At 41.7% G+C, this 21,290-nt stretch overlaps 1 protein-coding gene across 5 annotated transcripts in view; it reads right to left on the reverse strand.

Annotated features, from left to right (window-relative positions):
- Positions 1-21,290, reverse strand: part of AUTS2 (activator of transcription and developmental regulator AUTS2) — a 980,988-nt gene that overhangs the window by 506,631 nt on the left and 453,067 nt on the right. For all 5 annotated transcript variants that reach the window (XM_034752724.1, XM_034752728.1, XM_034752725.1 and 2 more), the window contains exons 3-4: positions 18,222-18,323; positions 8,968-9,003 (exon numbers count right to left, since the gene is read on the reverse strand). In XM_034752724.1, the coding sequence (XP_034608615.1) occupies positions 8,968-9,003; positions 18,222-18,323 (138 nt within the window). The remainder of the gene's footprint in view (positions 1-8,967; positions 9,004-18,221; positions 18,324-21,290) is intronic.

Here is a 21,290-nt window from a genome sequence, read left to right on the forward strand (position 1 = left end):
AAACCTGCAAAAAATCTCTATGGTTGTTTGTTTAGGGAAAAATATGAAACATGTTTGTTTTAATGTCCTCCCCCTTCCATCACCACAGCAGAGAATCTCCCCTAATTCACATAGGGCTGAGAAAAATAAAGTGGTCTAATGGTGCTCTACTCACTTGGGTAGCTAAAAAATCCTCATAGATCTTACATCCTGAGTAAGAAGAGCAGGACGTCACCCCTAGTTTGCGTGTGGCGCAGTTGACAACCTTTTAAAGATGATGCTAAAGAGCCATTAAAACCATGCCCATCATTGAAGTGGTCTCTTCTTGGGGATTACACAGTCCTTTCCTATCCCTGAAATGGTAGTGAGTCGTCCCAAGAGACCCAATACTGCTTTCCACCAAAACATTAAATGCACAATACATACACTGAGCGCTTCTGAGCATTCAGTTTTAATGATTTGAAACTGAGACCCTAGGAGGAAGAAGGCTTTGTATATGACAGCTTAACTGCTTGCAATCAAACTAATTTGCAGCACGATGACCTGAAATGAGTTTAAAAGCACCATAATGTATGTTTAGCAATCAGTGAAGCAATTCTTTATTATTCAGCTTCAGGTTTGCAATTTGTGTCACATGTTATAAAAAGGAGGGAGGGGAGAGAAAAAGAAAGAAAACACAAAATAATTCTTTTTGCTTCACAAGAGCTGATGAGCCAAGAATATACTTATTCCAGGCTGATGCAAAATAATAATAAAAAATAAGCCACATTGTAACACAGTGAGTTTGACAGACACCTTCTAGAACAGCAGCAAATCTCACCCTGTCTGCTGCTTGAATAAACCTTGTCATCTTTAGAAGTGGAAAGTGACAAAAATCATGTTTTATTATGTAACAAAATGAATTTTGATTTCTTTTTAAAAAACAGGTTTGGATAAAGATTAAGAGGCTGGGCAATTCAGGGAAGTTTACTCGGAAGCTCATTGAAAAGGTGAACTAATTATGAGAACTGGAAAGCAATTATGCCCTGCTAAGGTTTTGACAATTACTAATGCAGCCCTCTACCCACCACTTGCAACAAATGGGGGAACTCTTTGTTCTCAGGAAGGCCATGGAGTCTAGTTCATCACTTCCTAATCAGTGAGCCATGACCCATTTTTGAGCCACCCTCTAAGTGAGTCAAATGAACACGTGGGGGGCGGGGGGAAGGGAGGGGAGAATTCCAGTGTAGTTCATTCGTATCAGTGGGATATGTGTTGATTACATTTGTGAGAAGCGGGGGTCTGCTGGTGGAAAACCACTGGTTCAACAGGCCAAAGGTTGATCTGGGAGTCAGGAACTTCTGATTTCTGACCTCAGTTCTGCTTACTTGGGTATGTCACTTGAATTCTGTCTCAGTTTTCTTTTAGTTAAGATGTGGACAATATTTGCTTGTCTATTTCATAGAGGGGTTTGTGAGGATAGATGTTCGTAAAGTGGCTTTTTGAATACAACGTAGTATTTTCATAACAGTAATTCATGGCACAGTGTGTGCTATGAAGCTTGAGGTAGCATCTTTGAGAAGGATTGCAACATCATTTCTGTTCATAATAGATCTGAGGGAAGGAGGTTAGCCCGTCTCCTGCTCAAATTTCAACCTGAATAATTCCATTCTGCCTACCTAAATATTGCTCTCATTTCAACCAGATACTTTATACTTCACTTTATACCCCAAAGAACTGTAGAGTTCTGCTCATGAAAAATAGTTTGTATTCCACTTACAATTGTCATCATTATTAATCGAATTTGGGAAATACAGTTGCCTGCCATTGGTGTCCTATTTGCTTTGATGGTCACATTATCTCTAATATGCCCCCCCAATTCTTTGAACGAAGCTATGCTGGGGACAACACTGAAGTTTACAAGAATTAAAATTAAGTGACCCCGGGAAGATGTTATTGCATGTTATGTCTATTTGGTAATGGCACTGTATCACTTATACCACCTGTTTCAAGTGCACTGCATTTTCAGTGGCTTCTGGAAAATAAAAGGCTACATCTAAAAGATTTCAAATAAATAAAAACTGTCACAACTATCTGCTCCATTCTAAATTTGCTGCATTACTATTTGCAAACTCTAACAGAAAACCATCACCCTCAGAGAGATTTCTATTGGGAATCTTGTTCATTATTCTTGCATCTGAAAATATAACTAGAAGATTTACAATGTAGGGTTGTTAGCTTTTTCTTCTGTAAAGAATGGGGTACTAGATCCCAGAACAGGCCGGCGCGGAAGGACCCAAAACAAATTAACAAAAGATTATGTCATTTGAAGAAGGCCTTAGGGAAGAAGTCTCTGCAAAAGTTCATAAGGCCCCTACCTCAGAGCCATGCTTCTAAACTCTCAAATTGAGTCAGCAAAACAAAGTCTCTGGACCCTGGTCCAGCTAGTAACCTGAGAGAGAAAGAAACTGCAACACGTGGCTGCCCACCTCTAATGAAATCCGTTCGTTCCCCTATTCAATTTCCTCCTCCTGTTTATGCAGGCCAGCCCCAGGGCAGAGTAGGGAGCTTCCTTGATTACCGCCAGGCGATTTTGGTTGTGAGCTCTCAGATGTCTCTTAAAGGAATAGTATATTCCTTCCCAAATGGAGACACAGTGACTTAAAATAGGGCTGAAATGCAGTACAGTACATACCCTTTGAAATGATACCAAGCTAATTACTGTGAGAAAGTTGGAGATCATTCATTAGCCTGCTAAGTAAGTTAGGATTTGTTAAGAATGATTTACAGTGCCGAACACCAGGTAACAGGGAGTTGTCTTTTCAAATGTGTATGTAGAAGACATCATGACCGTTTATTGACTGTGGTGCATCTAAATAGCCAGTCGCTTGGGTGCTTTTGTAAAAATCCATTGTATTTTCAAATGGACAAACCTTTTTACGTGAGCAAAACAACTAAATATTTGGCTTCTCAAGTCAAGCACTGCAGATAAGTGTCTCGAGCTAGCTGCAACACCAATAACTTCTGTTTACTGCCATCGCTGACTACAAGGAAAATGTGACACTCAGCATTAAAAGAGTACATTCCTTCCATAACAAACCCTGGTTGCATTTTTTAACTTGTTTCAAATGATATTTTGGGTATCCAAGCCACACGTTTCCTACCCTATTGAAATTAAGTGCCTTATTTACACTCCTAGAGTAGTGTCTTTAACACTCTCCAGCTAGTTTATGAAACCTGACCATCACAAGGAATGAAACAGAAGTAAAGGCTCTACTTCAGTGGCTCTCAACCTTTCCAGACTACTGTACCCCTTTCAGGAGTCTGATTTGTCTTGCGTACCCCCAAGCTTCACCCCATTTAAGTATTTGGCTTACAAAATCAGAGAAAAATACAGACGTGTCACAGCGCACTATTACTGAAAAATTGCATACTTCCTTATTTCTATCATATAATTATAAAATAAATCAATTGGAATATAAATATTATACTTACATTTCAGTGTATAGTATATAAAGCAATATAAACAAGACATTGCCTTGTATGAAATTTTAGTTTGTATTGACTTATGTAGCCTGTTTTAAAACTAGGCAAATATCTAGATGACTCGATGTACCCCCTGCAAGACCTCTGCGTACCTCCAGAGGTACACATACCTCTAGTTGAGGACCGCTGCTCTACTTAAGATTGTTCAGATTCAAATACACAGTCAATGGAGGAAAAAAATATTGGTTACACGTTGTGTCTAAAACAGGAGTGTACAAACTTGGAGTACACTTTAGTGTACCCAAGACCACATTAGGGTTGCCGGCCCTTCAGGATTGTCCTGGAGTCTCCAGGAATTAAAGATTGTCATGTGATGAAACCTCCAGGAATATGTCCAATCAAAATTGGCAACCCTAATCCACATTCCTCCTGTAGCCTACGAGTTGGCATGCATTCCTGCAACGCATGGAAATGTCGGTGAGATTCATTCCCTTTAGCTAGTTGCATGGATTCTTCTGTGGTCAATACCCTACATGGTTGGTTGTTCACTTGCTTTTCATGGGATGGATTTCTGGAACACTGTGCGAGGAAATGAAACATTGTACAACATGGTGTCCCAGTGGCACGTCATAATTATGCAAACATCTGCTGAACTGAGTTACCAGCCTCGAGGCAAATCAGAGATTTTTTTTTCTTTAAATTGGGGGGCGGGAGGGAGAGAAACACATTTTTTCTTGAGTAGAGAACAAAGGTCAAAGCCAGCCAGCCACTTTTTCTTTTATTTTTTCCTTTTTATTTTAAAATGCCTCAGTTGTTTTCCATGATAGTTCCCTTGCTCTCCAGGCCCCGCCCTCAAAAAAGTGACTTTGCCTACCAGCCAGTATCCAACCTCAAACCCCACCAACCATTGTGTGTATGGAGAAAAACTGAAATCCTAACGGAAAATAAACCAAAACATACATACATAAATAAATAAAAATAAGGCAAACCCTGAGTATCAAATCACAAATATGCTACAAACCACTTCAATAAGAGAAAGGACAAACTATGTTCATCAGCAATTAACACAAGCTGATGAATCAGGTAATTTCTAACAATTTTGGGATATGTTTTGTTCTTTAGGAAAAAAACTATTCAATAATTTAGATTCTGATGTCTATTTTATTTTCTTATAAACAACCAAACCTGCTCCAATTCTCTAATGTGGGTTTGGTTTCATGTGACTTCTGATGCTAAAATGGCAGAACTCAACCTGCCAAAATCATTTATTGTACTCAAATGAGAGAAAAACGTAAGGCTGTTATTTAAATCCCAATTATGCACGTCTCAATCTCTGATATAGAAATCAGGGACACTTAGAGGGGGTTAAAAAAAATCTCACATACTTTAACTGGTTTTGAAATCTAAAAAGGTTTTGAGAAGAAATTGCAAATAATGATGGCCCTGTCTTATTTTATAAACACGGGGGGGTTTGTGTTCCTGGGGCATGGTATCAGCTTCAGAGTATTCCCCTAAACAAGCAGCGTTACCAGCAAGGTTCTATGGATAACAAAGAGAGCAAACAGCCATTTTTGCTATACTGCATGTTACACACACAAACATGAGAGATATAGGAACCACCAAATCAGAACATACGCCCATATTCATGCTTTACAAGACTCACTTGATCTTTATGTGTATATGAACAATGTTAGCATTTTGCACCACGGAAGTGCTAAGAAACACTAGGCCAAACACACAGTCATAAACACACTATTCATTCAGGCAAAACTCCCAGTGACCTCAGTGAAGAATGGATTTGCCTCATTGCTACCATATTACATAGGGACTACACAGAGAATAACGCAGATAGAATTTTGGCTGTTTACTAGACGACATATTGTTCAGCTGAAAACATTCAGAATGGAAAAGAAGAATGCTCTTCTTGCTGGTAATGAAAAGGCAGACTAGTCCAATATACATTTCAAACATTCAATTTACATGAGACACGAGGTAATACCTTTTATTGGACCAACATCTGTTGGTGAGAGAGAAAAGCTTTCAAGCTACCCAGAATTCTTCTGATCTGAAGAAAAGCTCTGGGCAGCTCGAAATCTCGTCTCTCTCACCAACAGAAGTTGGTCCGATAAAAAAAGATATTACCTAACCCACCTTGCCTCTCTAATATCCTGGGACCAACACGGTTACAACTACATGACATTTTACATGTCAACAGTATTAGGATATAGATTGTAAATAGTCTACAACTCTAATTATAGGAAGAATAGTAACTCCTGTGTGAGTGTGCATGTGATGAATGAGCACATATATTAAGGGTAAGCATTCACCAAAGCTCCCAAAAGGTGAAACTGCTCTGGGGGGTTTCCTTTCCTATTTTGTCTAGTTTAAGCATTCATTCCAATAGGTTTGATCTAAAAACTATATTTGCATATGTTCTCATCTATGAACTTCCATTTAAACCTGGTGCGTTTTAATCACTTTAAAAAGCAACAGAACTAAATGGAGATGAAGGATCCTCGCTACTCAAAGCCAAGGAGTGACTGACAAAGAGGCTGATGTCATGGAGCACCCAGACTTTCAAAAAGGGAGCTCAAGGAGGACAGAAAAGATAGCAACGCTTCGTAACTGTGGGCATGCCCGTTATGTCATTTGAGTTGCCTGTCGATTTCATGACAGATGCATCAGTCAACACCTCAGCTTGCTTTCCTAGAAAGGGTGTGGACAGAGTGCCTGGTATACAGGGAGGGTGACTTTCCTCAGCAATGAAAACAGAAGGATGCCTGTTGGTTGAAGGGGTACTACTGTCAAATGTTACTGAAGAGGAAGGGGAAGGTAGAAACAGCAACAGGGCCAGATGATTAAAATACTGAGCTAGAGGAAGAAAAATGTCATTAATTTTTAATTTACCAGCAAATCTTTGCTGCTTTATCCATACCTCAACGCTCACTCAGTTCTGTAGGAGATCTGCTTCCATCTGGCTTTCCAAGTTAGGCATCAGAACTGGGTATATGGTGAAGCTAAAACCATCAGCCCATTTTCACTTACCTGATATAGATGTTTCTTCTGGTGTGTCATGGGGCTTTCTGTAACATTGTAGTACAACATATACCAAACCACAATGTTTCTGAAGGTAAAGGGCCTTTATTATTGACTGAACTCAAAGCCCATGTTGTTTTAATTGAGACTCTGCCCTAAGAGCCATGGTTCTGAGAGTCTGGATTCAAGCTAAAGCAATAAGACAACCAGGCTCTTGCTGGTTAAAGGCTTTGTAAAAACATCAATTCAAGTTCATATTCTTTTGAATTTTGATAATACAATAATTGCATTTATCAGAAACACATGGTGAGCGGATCATTTCGGAGCATTTTTCTCATTGTCTGGTACTGCCGAACACATCTGGGTTATATTTGCCCCATGTAAGTTAATAATGTTATGGGCTTTTTAAAAAAAAATTAGCAAGATAATCCTAAAAACAACTCTTTCCAAAATAAAGCGGGGGTGGGGAACCTTCAAGTTTCATCCAAAATTGTTTAAGTGTAAAAATTACTTTACCAGGATAGCTACACGACAGCATTAACTATTGGTGGCATAGGAAGAAAAAGCAAAATATCACTGAGACTATACACAGTTAAGCACAACACACTAGTGAAACTTAAGCGGTTTGGCCCCCACCCCAAGCCCATCTCAAACAACAGCATTAAAAATGCGAATGCGTTGGCACTAGAAGAACTCAAAACCTCTTCTTGTTGTTGTTTTTTGTCACTCTTAACTTTGGAGAATTGGAAACTTTAAAGCTTTTGGATGAAGCACAGGGGATACTGACACCCTCCAGATTTTCACTGTAGTGGACCAACCCACATACAGTATGGTGTAAAAGGATAGCAGATGGCTTTTCTTCTGTTCGCTCTGCTTCCCAAATATTAAGCTGAATGCGTGCTCTCACATCCATGCATATTCAGCTCCCACAATAATGAGACAAGGCTTTAAAAATTAACAAACCTCTTGTTCTCAGACTGTATCTAACCCAGTCCAGAGCATATCTGTACTCTTCTTCATCAGAGGTAAAAAATATAAGTGTCCAGTCACAAAGGATGGCACTTCCGCTAGACTATGGAAAGATACTCAAGTTTTAGCCTTTATAGAAGATAATTCTTAAGATGTTGCAGAGATTCCTTCCCGCCCCCCCCCCGCCACCAAATATGTATGATACGTAATGGCGTAGGGAGAGGCTAAAGGAATGAAACAGCTTTTGCTGTTTCTTCTCATCTTAAAGCAATTTGGATTTTGCTACAGTAATGGGAACTACCACCAACCTTCTTCAACTGATAATACTCTCTTCATACCTTTCCACTGGCAGTAGTGTTAAGGCTTTAGGCTGAAGTCCGACTTAAATCCAGCAGGACATGGCAAGCCTCCAAATGCTAAGCAATTTTTGTGCTTGCATTTTACCCTTTACATGTGAGGTCATTTGTTATCCAGTTTAGTCTAGTATCTTTCTATGTAGGATCACAGACCCTACACTAAGTAACTAATTTCACCATGTACTAATGAAAGAACATTGCACTCTGGGAATCTGGACAGAAATACTTTAAAGTTTCTTCATCATGGACTGTGTACAGTTTTCTTTTCCCCTGTGTTTGATGAAAAGATGGGAGCAGCTTCTGATTACACTATTAACTATACACAGCCCTCGCTGTGGGAAAAGTCTAATTGCATTTTACCCACCTGTTTTCAGAAATATGTAATGATCTATTTCCTCTACAGATATTAGAAAGGCAGAAATACACCCTGCTTGGGGAATATACCGTAAATTACACCGAAAAGAGGAGTAACCACGTTCAATATAAAAATACCAGAGAAAGATAAACTGTCCACTGGATTCAATGGTGATAGAATAAGTCTTAACAGTAAACAAAATAAAAGTCACACTTTCTGTGATAATAGATAAGATTGATTGATCACTCTTGGGCCTCATTCTCTTCTCATATTAATGTAAAATTAGCATAATTCTACTGGAGTCAAAGGAGTGTCACCAGTGTCTTGCTAAAACGTATACTCTAGTTTAACCACTAGTTATGGGTCTGTGTAGAAATCACTGCTTGACATTCAGTTGCTTATATGCTGCAGGGGGGTCAGAGTAGAAATAGATCATCATAATGGGTCCATCTGGGTTTAGAATCTGTGAATCTATAAAAAACATTGGAATCAAGACCCTTGAATCTCATATCACAACTATGTAAACTGAGGCATAGGATTGGTGTTTCATACTGCTTGTTACTATCAGACAAATTAAATATAGTGGTAATTTATATGTTAATTAATCTGACAAGGTCAATTCATAAAACCATTGTCCAGCAGGTCTGGAATTCCAGCTATAATTGATTAGCTACAATAGGAATAGAAGATGATCAGGCAGACTAAGGTTGGTTATTTATGCTTGTTTCAATATAATAAAGAGCTCTCTTTTCAGGAGTAATGCTAAGCTGTTCAGAGGCACATGTGTTGAAGTTGAGATACACTTACAAAGTAGCCTGTTCCCAAGCTGGAAGGAGCTGAGCTCTGCAATAAAACACAAAGACAAAATGGAAAGTCAGTGATGGTTTTTAACACGTTCCAATCCACATAGCTCATTACCAGCCCTTTCCAAGTTTTTCATCACTACATCACGGCATCAATGTGCTGCCCCTTGTCATCTGCTACTGAAACAAACATGGTGATGCTTAATTTTTCCCTTTACATCTCTCAACGACTCTGAGATGGTAACGTGCTATTTACTGAATTCCAAGCTTCCGCGGTGGACGTAATTGCCAATTTATTTGACAGGCAGCTGGGTAATGAATTAATGATGGCATTTCGCCCTGCAATGAGACTAAACAGACACTCATCAACCAGCCTCCCTGACATTCAATGCCCTGGACTCCAGCTACTCAGCTTTGTGGCCACAAAGGGGCAGGTGGGAGGAGGAAAAAAGATACCATAGACTGACTTCAAAATAAAAAGCCCGGTGGATTTGGATGACTTTTTCAGTGTATGACCTGTTTGCCAATTTATTCACGAAAGGCCCTGGTTAGTGCACACACTGCTTTTCTAAAATGAGACATTTTGTAAACATAATTAGAAGACTGAAATGTAAAGAACACGTGAGCACAGAGAAGCAGCTACAGTCAATGTCCCATTTCCCAGACATATTGTCACGAGAATTTCCAATTTAGACTTCCATATTTTTGACAACCAGAGGATTTTAGAAGAAAAATAAACAAACCAAAGAACAATTCCCACAGCATGAAAGAGACTTTAAAACGCAAACCTCTAAAACAACAACAAACAAAGGAATCAGGTTTAAAATTTGTATAAAATAGAGCCATAAAATTCTGGTTTAAGGTGGCGTGTGATTGTAATCTCTATAGTCACAGGAATTAGGGAGATAGGGAGACCTAAGCACTTCAGTCACAATCCAGCTCACTGTTTATTACAGGGGTGGCCAAACTTACTCACCCTCTGAGCCGCATATGACAATCTTCAGAAGTTGGAGAGCCGGGCACACCTGGCAGGACTCAGGGCTTCACCGCAGGAAGATCCTGACAGAGCTCAGGGCTTCAGCCCCGCTCCCCATCAGGTGCACCCTGCAGGGCTATAGCCATGAGACCCTCCTGCCTATGGGGCAGAAGCCCCTATCCCACCACTCTGATGCAAGACAGAGGTCCCGAGCTCCCCCCGCCAGTCTGGAAGGTAGAGAATGGGGAGAGGGGGCACCAAAGCAGCACTTGAACTGTAAAAGAGCCACATGTGGCTCACGAGCCACAGTTTGGCCATCCCTGATCTATTACCTTATAGCATACACTGTCCAATTGCTGACAGTCCCAGCCTGAAAGGTTTCAAACCAGACTGGACAACACACAAGGAAATATGATATAGAGAACTGTTCTTTCCTGGCCAGGGAGATGGAAAAGATGACCTTGGGTCATCAATGCTATCTCTAGCTTGTACAGCTTGGTCAATCCTGCTGTTCCCTGGCAGTCTCACTTGCAATAATATGCCATAAGGAGCACCAGAAATAGCATGGACAACACCAACCAAACTTAACAAGCTCAGAGAAAACATATAGTGTTTGCAGCACCATAACCCTCTATTTCAAAAGCGGCTGCAGGGAGCCCTAATAGGAAGTCCTCTCCGTGCTAGGACTCAGTCTTACTGTAAGTATAACTTTTGATCACTGCAGCACACCAATGAGAGAGAAATTAAGGCCCGATGAGGCCTATGCTGTACGAATTTCCAGTGATTTCATTGGAGCTGGATTGTGTCAACAAACTGCAGAGTCACAGCGATATTTGTTGTGAATAATTCAGTGTAATACTGAGAGTTCATCAATTAAGGAACCAAATAAAGAGGCTTGAAGTGGTTCTCTTCAGTGCCGTTAAATCTTAGAAACATGGTTACCTGAGACATCTTTCCCTTTGACCATATTCTGAAGGGCACCTGTATTCTGACGTCATCCACCTTCTAGGGGTTCTACTATGACTTCTTAGGTGAACAAATGACTGAACCTGGGCTGGGCTGTAAAGGTTTGCAGTTGAACCCCCTTACTGCTCTCCTTCAGCTCATCCATCCCCACTACTGAAAGATTATAGTTGATGTGGCTTGATCAGAATTTTTTTTTGTTTTCAACAGTCAGACTCCATTATCTAATCCTCCTTTATTTTTTCCTTTTAAAGGCTGTCATTTGCTCTGGGTTTTAGCATTTTATTTTTTTATTGTCTATTTTATGCTATATAAACCTTACGACTTTACTGCAAAGTACCATAGGTGTACCATTATCATCATTAGGCTGCTATAATTCAGGTGACAATGATTTCCATTCTCTGACACTTGCAACTTTATAAAACGTGCACCTTCCAGGATGAAATTGTCCAAGACTGGATTTTGCCCAAACGTGTGGGAGGAGGTGGGGGCGGGGGGCAGGGGTTTAGTGAAAATTTCAGCAAAAATGGCTCCGATTTTAAGTACAAAAAGAGTAAGCTAACATTTATTTACCATAATATAATTCCTGTGACCTCTTCCATGAAAAGCTCCACTGCTATAAAGGCTATGGGTAGAAAGTTGAAATTTAGCAATGAAATGGCCTTAATGGAAGAGAAATGCTTTTCGGAATTCCAGGGAAATTTGGTTTGGATTTGACTGAATTATGACCCTTTGAACATTGCAAGCCAGATATGGACAGTACGTTTTGCACAGGGATTTTGTTCATCGTGACAAGCATGTGGCTAAGAAAGCCTGCCAGTCTAGCTTAGCTGTGTTGTGTATTGACAGAGCATACAGGCTGAAGCAAGAACCATGTAAGCAGAAAGCTTCTGACCTTTTTGACATCTCTCAATAGCTAAATGATCACGCTACCCTGTCCCCAGCCTTGGTACAAACCGTTGAATGCAGGCAGCATCTTGACATGCCCCATGCGGAGTCATGATCCTGCACTGGTTGGCATTACTTCTCCTACATTTAGAGTGCCTATATTAGATAAAATGGTTTCGCGTTTCACCCAGTACAAAATACCACATTGATACATACCATTCGATCGTCACACAACCATCAGGAGAAGCCTGCATCAGAAGCTCATGAGCAAAATCTGAGTAACAGGTCTTGCAGAGGCTCTCGTTTAAAATAAATTGTTTCATTTTTATTTATTTATTTATTTATTTTAAGAAAAGAACTTTGGGGCCAGGAGCAAAGTAGTAGTAATGCTCTTGGAAGTATCAGTTTATTGTGTACCAAAGAAAATTGCATCCTTCGGGTCTTGGAAGGCACAGTTATACCCATTTTGCATATATATTGTGCATTACTTGGGGAGCCGGGTGGGGAGAAGGGCTGTGTTGTACATATTTGTTCTGGCTATTGTTTATGCAGGTCTGACTGAATGAAGGAACAGTGGGTATCATTTCAATTTCTGATGTCAACATCAAATTACTTATTTAATTTCATGCCTGGCGAAGCATTGTATAGCTACACGCAGAATCATTTCACTTCATTTGTTATGCTGTGTTTTCTCGGCGATTGGCTTGCCTTCCAACTGACAGCTTTAATTACGACATGAATTTGATTGCACTGCCAAATTAACATAATGCAACAAAGCATTTAAGCGCCTAGCCTCAGACAAAAAAAGAAAGACAGCATGCAGCCCATCAGCTTCTTGTGCGCCCGCCCGTGTGTGCACACATACACACAAATTGGTATTATTCCAATTTGGATACCTCCAAGAAAACAAAATATTCTGAAGGAGAGGAAATGCTAGGAGTTAAACAGTCGAGAACTCAAAGGCTAACCCTCATTCTGGATTTTTTGGACTGAACATTATTGTAGAAGAAGCTGGAGGCAGAGAAGTGCAAATGTCCTAATATCTGAAGCTGAAACTGATGCGGAGGGTGAGGGGCAGGTGATAACATGCTGACTTTGTTGGGGCCTGGCTCCTTCACTCTTTAATGAGACCTCAGCATATCTCCCTGAGTGGCAATGAGGCTTGTCTCCCTTCACTTGGTAGCCAGCATCATCTCCTCTCTGGCTTTGGGTTCCCAATGCACTTGGAAACACAGCCAGAAAGCACAAGAAACTGAGGCACTCAAGAGAGAAGCTATGTGCTTTTCCGGGATCCTGAGATGAGATCTGCGGAAGCTGAAGAGGCACGGTGTGTGCAGAGTGTTGAAGGGGTTGGGTAAAAGATGGAACAGGGTGTTTATTTTTTCCTGGACCAGATGTTTCTCATCCGGTTATCAAACTGGAGTTCTAAACAGTGTGATTTTGATGCCATTGGTGAGTCATTATTACTCATAATGATCATCTCCTACCTGAAACCATGGAGGAGAAAAATAGCAGATTTTACTATTGCTACCCATAATCTAGAGCAATCTATAACTTCTGTGTGTGAGAGAGAACAAGTCACATAGATCAGAGATGCCAGAACTCCTCCGCTATTTGTCACTATCCACATTTGTACGGTGTGCATCAAAGTTAGGGCTGGATGAACCATGAAGGATACAAGAATGGACTTCAATGGGACGACTCACATAAAGTTCACGTGCTTAAATTTGCTTCAGTGCTTTGCTGCATTGAAGCCAAAGTGCTCAGGATCGAGCTTCTGTGGGGAGTTTTGCAGTATGTTGACATTTCTACTCTGTCAGAAATAATAATCCGTGGGATAGTAGACTTGTTGGCTAATCCCCTTCACACTCTGGGATGTTTACCATCCAGGCCTGCTGGCTTCTATATGCTCATTTCCCCCCCCCGCCCCCCCCATCAAGAATTCCCTTACCTCCTCTGGCAACTGAGGGAAGGAAGGTGATCTCAAGTATTTCAAAAAGGGAAATCAAAGTTGAGAGAGTTCCAGGCTGAGGAAAAGAGAAGGCACTGCCATGTTGTCTTAAAGCAAAATCTTAACACAATGAATTCCACTACTGGCAAGATTTTGATGAGATTAAAATGACTATAGCATCCTATATATTCCCAGCTACACATAAAAAGAAGGTCTCCAATTTCACTGCTTTAGGGCCCTAAGGCTAGCTCTATCCAGAAAGCAGAAAGTAAACGGTTATTCCAAAAAGACTATAAAAGAAGTAATACAGAGTGTGCGCGTGTATGCGTTGGGAGGGCAGGTGGAAGACCAGTTTACAAACTCAAACAATGAGATTTATCAGCTCACTGTCCAACAGTTGCTGTCAGGAGCTGTCAGGTAATCATTCTCCTTAATTGACCAGAGGTCAAGTTTTCTGTTAATTAAATTCTTTTAGAGAGTTCAAGGGGAATGGGGTGCGGGGAGAAATGGAAAAAAGAGGTGACGGAAATCAGTTTCACTGCACTGTATTTGACAAGAACATGGAGCAATTCCACTTCCTACTTTCTGATGCTATTTCAAAACTCATTATGAGAAAAGTCTCCTGATTAACACGGTCTTTTCATAGTATTATTTTCTTTTTGGTTTTGACCAAGGCTACAAAGGAATGATCCCTTGTAAAAACACTTTGACTTAATGTCTGTGTTACCCAAGGATTGTAGACACATTTGTAAAACGCATAGTCGAAAGATATCTGTCAGGAGAGGGAATGAAGCCACTGACAAGTGAGTTTGCAACTGGTAATTAATTATACCATCTCCCTCTTTCTGCGTCTGTCACTGGGCTATCACTCAGGCTTCTCATTAAAGCTCATGAAGTTAACATTTCTATATCAACAGCTTACTTACACCCGGAGATTTGAAAATGGATTATCCATCTAAAATATATGCATTCCCTTCATTATACATCTTCAGGCAGGAACCATGCCTACTGTTCTAGCTTGTATGACTACCACAGTAGAAATTCATCATGTTGAGAGTCCAAGATTTACTTTTCTGAGCTGTGGGCTAATCTCAATGAGATATTTTAAATTTTACCCATATTTTCCACTGAGTACACAATCTGTGTGTATTTTTCCCAGGTGAAATGTGCCTATGTCAGAGAAAATTCTGCAGAGAGAGAGAGAGAAAAAGAGATCTTAGTCTCATCTATTGTTCTTTTCAGGACAATCAGTGTTGGCAAATAAGATGCAGTCAGACAGCCTGCACCTTTTAAAAATGTATTATTTTTAAACAACACTATTAAGCTCTCAAACCTTGTTTGTTTGAAATAATGCAATTCAAGGTGGGATCTCACAGAGCTGGAAGTGAAACTATCAGAGCTGTTATCTGGGAATCCATCTTTTAAAAAACAAGGTTTCTGCTGTAGCCTGAGAAGGAAATGTACAATGATATTTACTTTTCATAACTGAAAGAATCCGAAAAAGGCTGGAGGCTACCGCAGGCCCAGATAACAAGATATCCATCTCATGCATGCTTCTTAAGTCTTAGCTGAACTGGCAGCACTGGACAGCGATCCAGGGGTCTCTTGAAAAGGCATGTTTCAACTGTGTTATGTTATCAAAGCGTGACAGGGCTTGCTATCAACTTAGGCAAAAGAAATAAAAAAAATATATTAATGAGATTATTGCCGAGATCCCCGCTCGCTGATAATGTAATCCTCATGTGATCTCTTGGGTGTCTAAGGGGAACTAAAAATGTTTCCCTCCTCCTTTCCATTATCTGCATTGTGACGTTGAAGACAATGTATTGCCAGAGGACACAGGATGCATGTATGTAAAACTAGGGGACTGGAATCAGGAGCACTGGGGTCTACTCCTAGCTCTGGTACTGACTTGCTGTGAGCAGGGCCGGCTCCAGGCACCAGCCCAGCAAGCAGGTGCTTGGGGCGGCCAAGGGGAAGGGGTAGCACGTCGGGATCTTCAGCGGCGGGTCCCTCTCGGAGGGAAGGACCTGCCGCCGAAGAAGAAAGCAGCACGGTGGAGCTGCCGCCGATCGCGGCTTCCCCCCGCCCCCGCCGTTTGGGGCGGCAGAAACCCTGGAGCCAGCCCTGGCTGTAAGGCATTCGGCAAGTCTCGGTCTTGGGGTCCCCATCTTTAGTACATTGCAAGGCTCGCATAGAAGATGTTATGCAAGTGTAAAAGATTCTGGTCAGCCCCAAGCTGCAGTGTAGGCACATGACACAACCACGACTACAACAGTGAAGTACAATAGGTGTTGCCAAAGATCTAAGTCAATGAAAATATCAAATTACTTGCTGAAGTCAATCTCCTCTCCTTTGATGGTATTTTATTGCACTGATAACGGCCTCGCCCTATGGCTATAAAGGGCAGGCTTTAAAACTAACATGAGGCCATCCATGAAGGTTGAGTCTAAGGGAGGGGTGGGCCCCTAAAATAATGGAGCAAAGGAGAGAGAAAGACGGAAAAGGTTTCACAGCGTCACACCAGCAGTTTAACAGGCTATTCCGACAGTACTGCACAGGGCAGCCACAACTAGCTCTGTACCTAGAGGCTTAAATTTGCCAAGAAAATGGGTTAAAAAAAGTTTCATTTCAGCTCAACTTGATCTCATCTGTGCAAGCCACCCCATGTTACCTGTCTTCCAAATTTGAACACCTATTTCTGAGTCTTGGGTATCATTTATTATGCACTAGAGATATAGGGCCAGACCTTCAGATGGAGGGGGTCTGGTGAAACGATGAATTAAACCAGCTGAGGATCTGACCCATCCAATGTCCTATAGATGAGCCATTGTATTTTTTAAAAAAAATCCACCCCCAGGCTAGATGATTTAATCACAGCAAAAGAAGGTCCATTTTGTTCCCAGAATGTGTCTACTCTCATTCTAGGCATTGGTTGAATAACTGATGCATAGTTTAATCGGTGAATGGTTAATACTCTGCAACAGAGAGAGGAAGACAGCTTTGTTTTTTGCATGGAGATACCCTCTCACCACTAGTACTGGCTCCTTCAGTGGGAAGTTTGGCCAAGCACTGGAAGCAAAACTTGTGCGTGTTATACCTGTTCGCCATGTTATACCTGTTCAGTGAATAAAAATGACTTGAGTCTCCCCAGTTCCCCAACACCTTTCGCAAGTATGACATTCGCTACAGTAAATACATTCCCTCCCTTCCTATCCTGGGTAAGAGCCTACTGTACTTATCAAACTAGTGTTCACTGTGTAGCTAATTATACATAATCAATGTATGGGTATCAGATTAGATCTGAGTTTCACTGGTAAAGTATCAGTATGTATCACTGATGAGTGTGTATTAGGTATGCAAGTAAAATAAAACTAATGCAAGGCCTGTAGGCATTAGGTCTGAGAGATATGTAATTTGTCCACAGAAAGCCACAAAGGCCTCAAGCAAGTTGGCATGACTACACAACTGAGACAGAATCCTGTATCAGTAAATTTTAAGATTACAGTAAAAGATGGGTTTGAATGCGGATGCTCTGGAACTATGCAGCACTAAATGGGAAAAATCTGCCACAACGTACCAGTTAATACCACAAGATGCCCGACAGTAACATTTCAGGTGACTCTGTAATAACCTCAAGTTGCTATGGTAACTCATTGATGTAGATGTTAATGGGAACAAGGGGAATAATAGCCTATGAGAGATGGGTCACCCTAAAATTCATGGGGCGTTGAAGTGCAAATAAAGAAAGAGGGAATGTCACCCTCATCATATGCATGAGCGTAGTGGGCATAAAAGAAAACCAGGATAAAAGCTGTTACCTAGCCAGGGAAGCATATTAGGAGACACCCATCAGGGACGGCCACCTGATAATTATCCTATTCCTTTCAATGTTTCCCCAGGGGATGGGCGTATGAAATCACTGATGCTGGACAACGTATGGTTTGTCTTTATCTGAGTATTTGCAGTAGTTGTGGCATCATTTATCTGCTTAATGAAATTGTTAATCAAAGGACATTTGACCAACTTGCGAGTGTATTACTTTGTGGTCAATTTTTCTCACGTACTCCCAGAGTCTCCAAATCTATCGATATTTATCATGGTGGTTCTCACCTTGTTAATCCGGATATCGTAGTTGTTCGGGAGCTCGAATCTTGGGCACAGCTCACTGTGGTCTAAGATACCAACCTACCAATATTATAGAGGCTACAACTGTCTAGTTCATTGCAACGTAACAAATTAATCAACTGGTTTCTTTCAACTGGCTGCGAGTGACCCCCTACACACAAATAGAGACTGTCACCGAATTTAGAAGGAGTCCATCCCACAAGGGGGCAGGAGAGCCACACCCCACCAGTGAGGTGGGCAGGAGGAGTTTAGCAGCACATTGCCCCCCAGCGACCAAATTCTGCCCTGATTTACACCCTTCAAAAAAAGGATGCAACTCAGGGCAGTATTTGGCCTCAGGAGTTTTACTTACGTCACTGAGTCTTTCCCGAGAGCTGCTCCGATGGAATCCTTTCGAGTCTCCACTTGCACTTTCACTGTCACTGTCTCGGCAACTGTTCTGACCTGGCTTGAGCTGCAGAAGACAGACAGAGCACATACAAAAAGCAGAAGTTTAGATTGGCTCAGACAATCTCTGATGTTACTCCTTAGCGCCACTGCTGTGGCACCTGTAGTACCACAAGGGCAAGATCCAGCCTCAGCATCCACAGGTTTCTTACAATCACAGACCTATTCCAGGTGGCATCGCAATTGCACATGAATGTCTAGAGCGTCAGTCTGCTGAAATACAAGCAGACAAGGTCCCCGTCCCAAAGAACTCACAATTTAAGTCTTTGAACCTGAAAACATTGAGCCACATAAATAAAGTTACTTGCACCACTGAGACTGCTTGTTTTCATAAAGTTACCATCCCCGACTAAGCATGTGCACCATCAATGCCTACTTTAGTAAGATCAACTGAAGACACTTTAGGGAGGTGACGATCTTCACTATGGGGATGTTTTGCAGGATTGGAGCCTAAATTCTTTACTTAGTTCCATAAAACTTCTTGGCTGTTCAATATATTCATAGACCAACATGATCTATTTATCAACTTCCATATTTTTCTTGTGTTTCAAATGAATCTATAAATGATAAATCTTGGAGGTTAAAAAAGTCCCCATTCTTTCTGTGTGTCTGAGAACACGTACTGCCTTTGGATGTTGTAGATTGTACAAGTTAAACACTCAGAGTATTAATGCAGCTAGACTGCTGTCTAAACATGATATAATTAGTAGAACTGAGTGAATACTGACAAAACGTGTTTCTATTTATCTACATTTCACTACCATTTGCTCGATTTTATGAAATAATTTGCTTCTGCCCTTTTGCATTATTTTCTGTGAACATTTGTGTGACTGAGTTCTACTGGCATGAATATTTGTAGAAGACAAATTTCAAAGCCGTGTGTATATATGGAAACTGAATTTTAAATTAACATATCAGAGTATTTTGCACCAGAAGTGCATGTAGGAAGAATACTATGGGATTTATCAGACCAAATCACAACCTTGCAACAGTTCAAGAACGAATACCAAATATTGGCATAGAAGTATGCAGAATCAACTATAAATAATTAGCAAAACAACTCATCCAATTCTTTCTACTAATGAATAAATTCAAGGCAATTGTGATCTGCTCACACGTATTCCATGAATAGCAAAACAAAAACTAAAGATGGGATTTTCAAAAGTCCTTGGATACATTCTTTATTGGGAATTATCCTCTGAGCACAAATATTTATAAATCTGTCCAAGGAGTTCTCCATTGTTTCATTGTGCTTTCTGGAGTATACCATAAACAATACTGTTCTGTCTTGTCCATACAGGAGCTGAGAACCACAGCACTTCCAGCCCCTATCAGTTTCAGCAGCAGAAACCAAAATGTCTCAGTTCACAGAACTTAGGGTGACCAGATGTCCCGATTTTATAGGGACAGTCCTGATTTTTGGGTCTTTTTCTTATATAGGCTCCAATTACCCCCCACCCCATGTCCCGATTTTTCACATTTGCTATCTGGTCACCCTTACAGAACTACATCTTGTCAACCAGTTCAAGCCCTTATTCTTTTACTTTATTCACTTCTGCTTTTTTATTTCTGGTCTATTTGCCCTACAAAACAAGCTGCAAGCTTTTCCCAACACACATGCACACTCTCTCTCTCTCACACACACACACACACTTACTCTCTTCCCCTCCCCTCATGGGTTTACCACCTGAATGCATGAAGCATCTTGGAACTTGTGTCCTAGTAGTAGATGGTGTCTCTCTCTCTCTCACACACACACACAATTTGGTCAAGAATAAACTGCAAGGAAAAGTAGGCACTCTGCAACTTGTATTTCCTGCTATGAAGGCAACTCACCTTCAATCTTACCTTCTCTTCAGCTGTATTCTGAGACAACTGGTTTTTTACACGTTTATTTAAACTCCTTTAAAGGTATGCACATCAAGAAGCTCATACCCCAGGACACTAGAAGAATGTATTTTGCTCTTGCTAAAAGAAAGGTAGTCCGGTGGACCGGGGAGAGGGGTGCAGAGAGGGGGAAGGCCCTGGTATCTATGCCAATGCCCAGCTCTGTCAATGCCCTAGTATGTAATCTTAAATGAATCACTTCACCTCTGTGCCTTAAATTTTCTCAACTGTTAAATGGGGATAATGATGCTTCACCTCCTTTGAAAATGCTTTGAGACCCTTAGCTGAAAGGTGCCATTTTAGAGCTGGACATTGTTCTTAAACAGTTCTTCACAGATAGGGTTGCCAACTTTCAAATTGCAGAAAATCTAATACCCTTACCCTGCCCCTTTCCTGAGGTCATGCCCCTTCTCCAAGGCCCTGGCCCCCACTCACTCCTTCTCCTGTTGCTCACTCTCCCCCACCCTCGCTCATTCATTTTCACTGGGCTGGGACAGACGGTTGGGGTGTGGAAGGGGTGAGGGCTCTGGGGTGGGTCCAGGCTGGGGGGGTGGGTGTAGGCTCCAGGAGGGAGTTTGGGTACGGGCTGGGGCACGGGCACGTGAGGGGTGTGGGCTCTGGGTGGTGCTTACCTCAGGCAGCTCCCGGGAAAACGGCCAGCATGTCCCTCTGGCTCCTAAGGGGAAGGGCGGCCAAGGGGGCTCTGCACACTGCCCCTGCCCACTGTGTAGGGTTACCATATCTAACAAATAAAAAAAAAAAAAAAAAAAAAGAGGACCCTCCACAGGCCCTGGCCCCGCACATTTCCCCACCCTCAGACCCGCCCCAACTCTGCCCTTTCCCCGCCCTAACTCCGCCCCCTCCTCCCTCCCACTCCCAGCCACGCGGAAAGGGCTGCCCGAGTGCTACCGGCTTCACGGTTTGCTGGGCAGCCCCCAGACCCTGCGCCCCCGGCCGGCGCTTCCCCAGCGCAGCTGGAGCCCAGGAGGGGAAGCGCCCAGCCGTGGGCGCAGGGTCTGGAGGCTGCCCAGCAAACCGTGAAGCCGGTAGCGCTTGGGCTTCGGGCAGCTCGGCTCTTAAACAGAGC

Source organism: Trachemys scripta, chromosome 18 (genome assembly GCF_013100865.1).
Source record: "Trachemys scripta elegans isolate TJP31775 chromosome 18, CAS_Tse_1.0, whole genome shotgun sequence".
Lineage (NCBI taxonomy): Eukaryota > Metazoa > Chordata > Testudines > Emydidae > Trachemys > Trachemys scripta.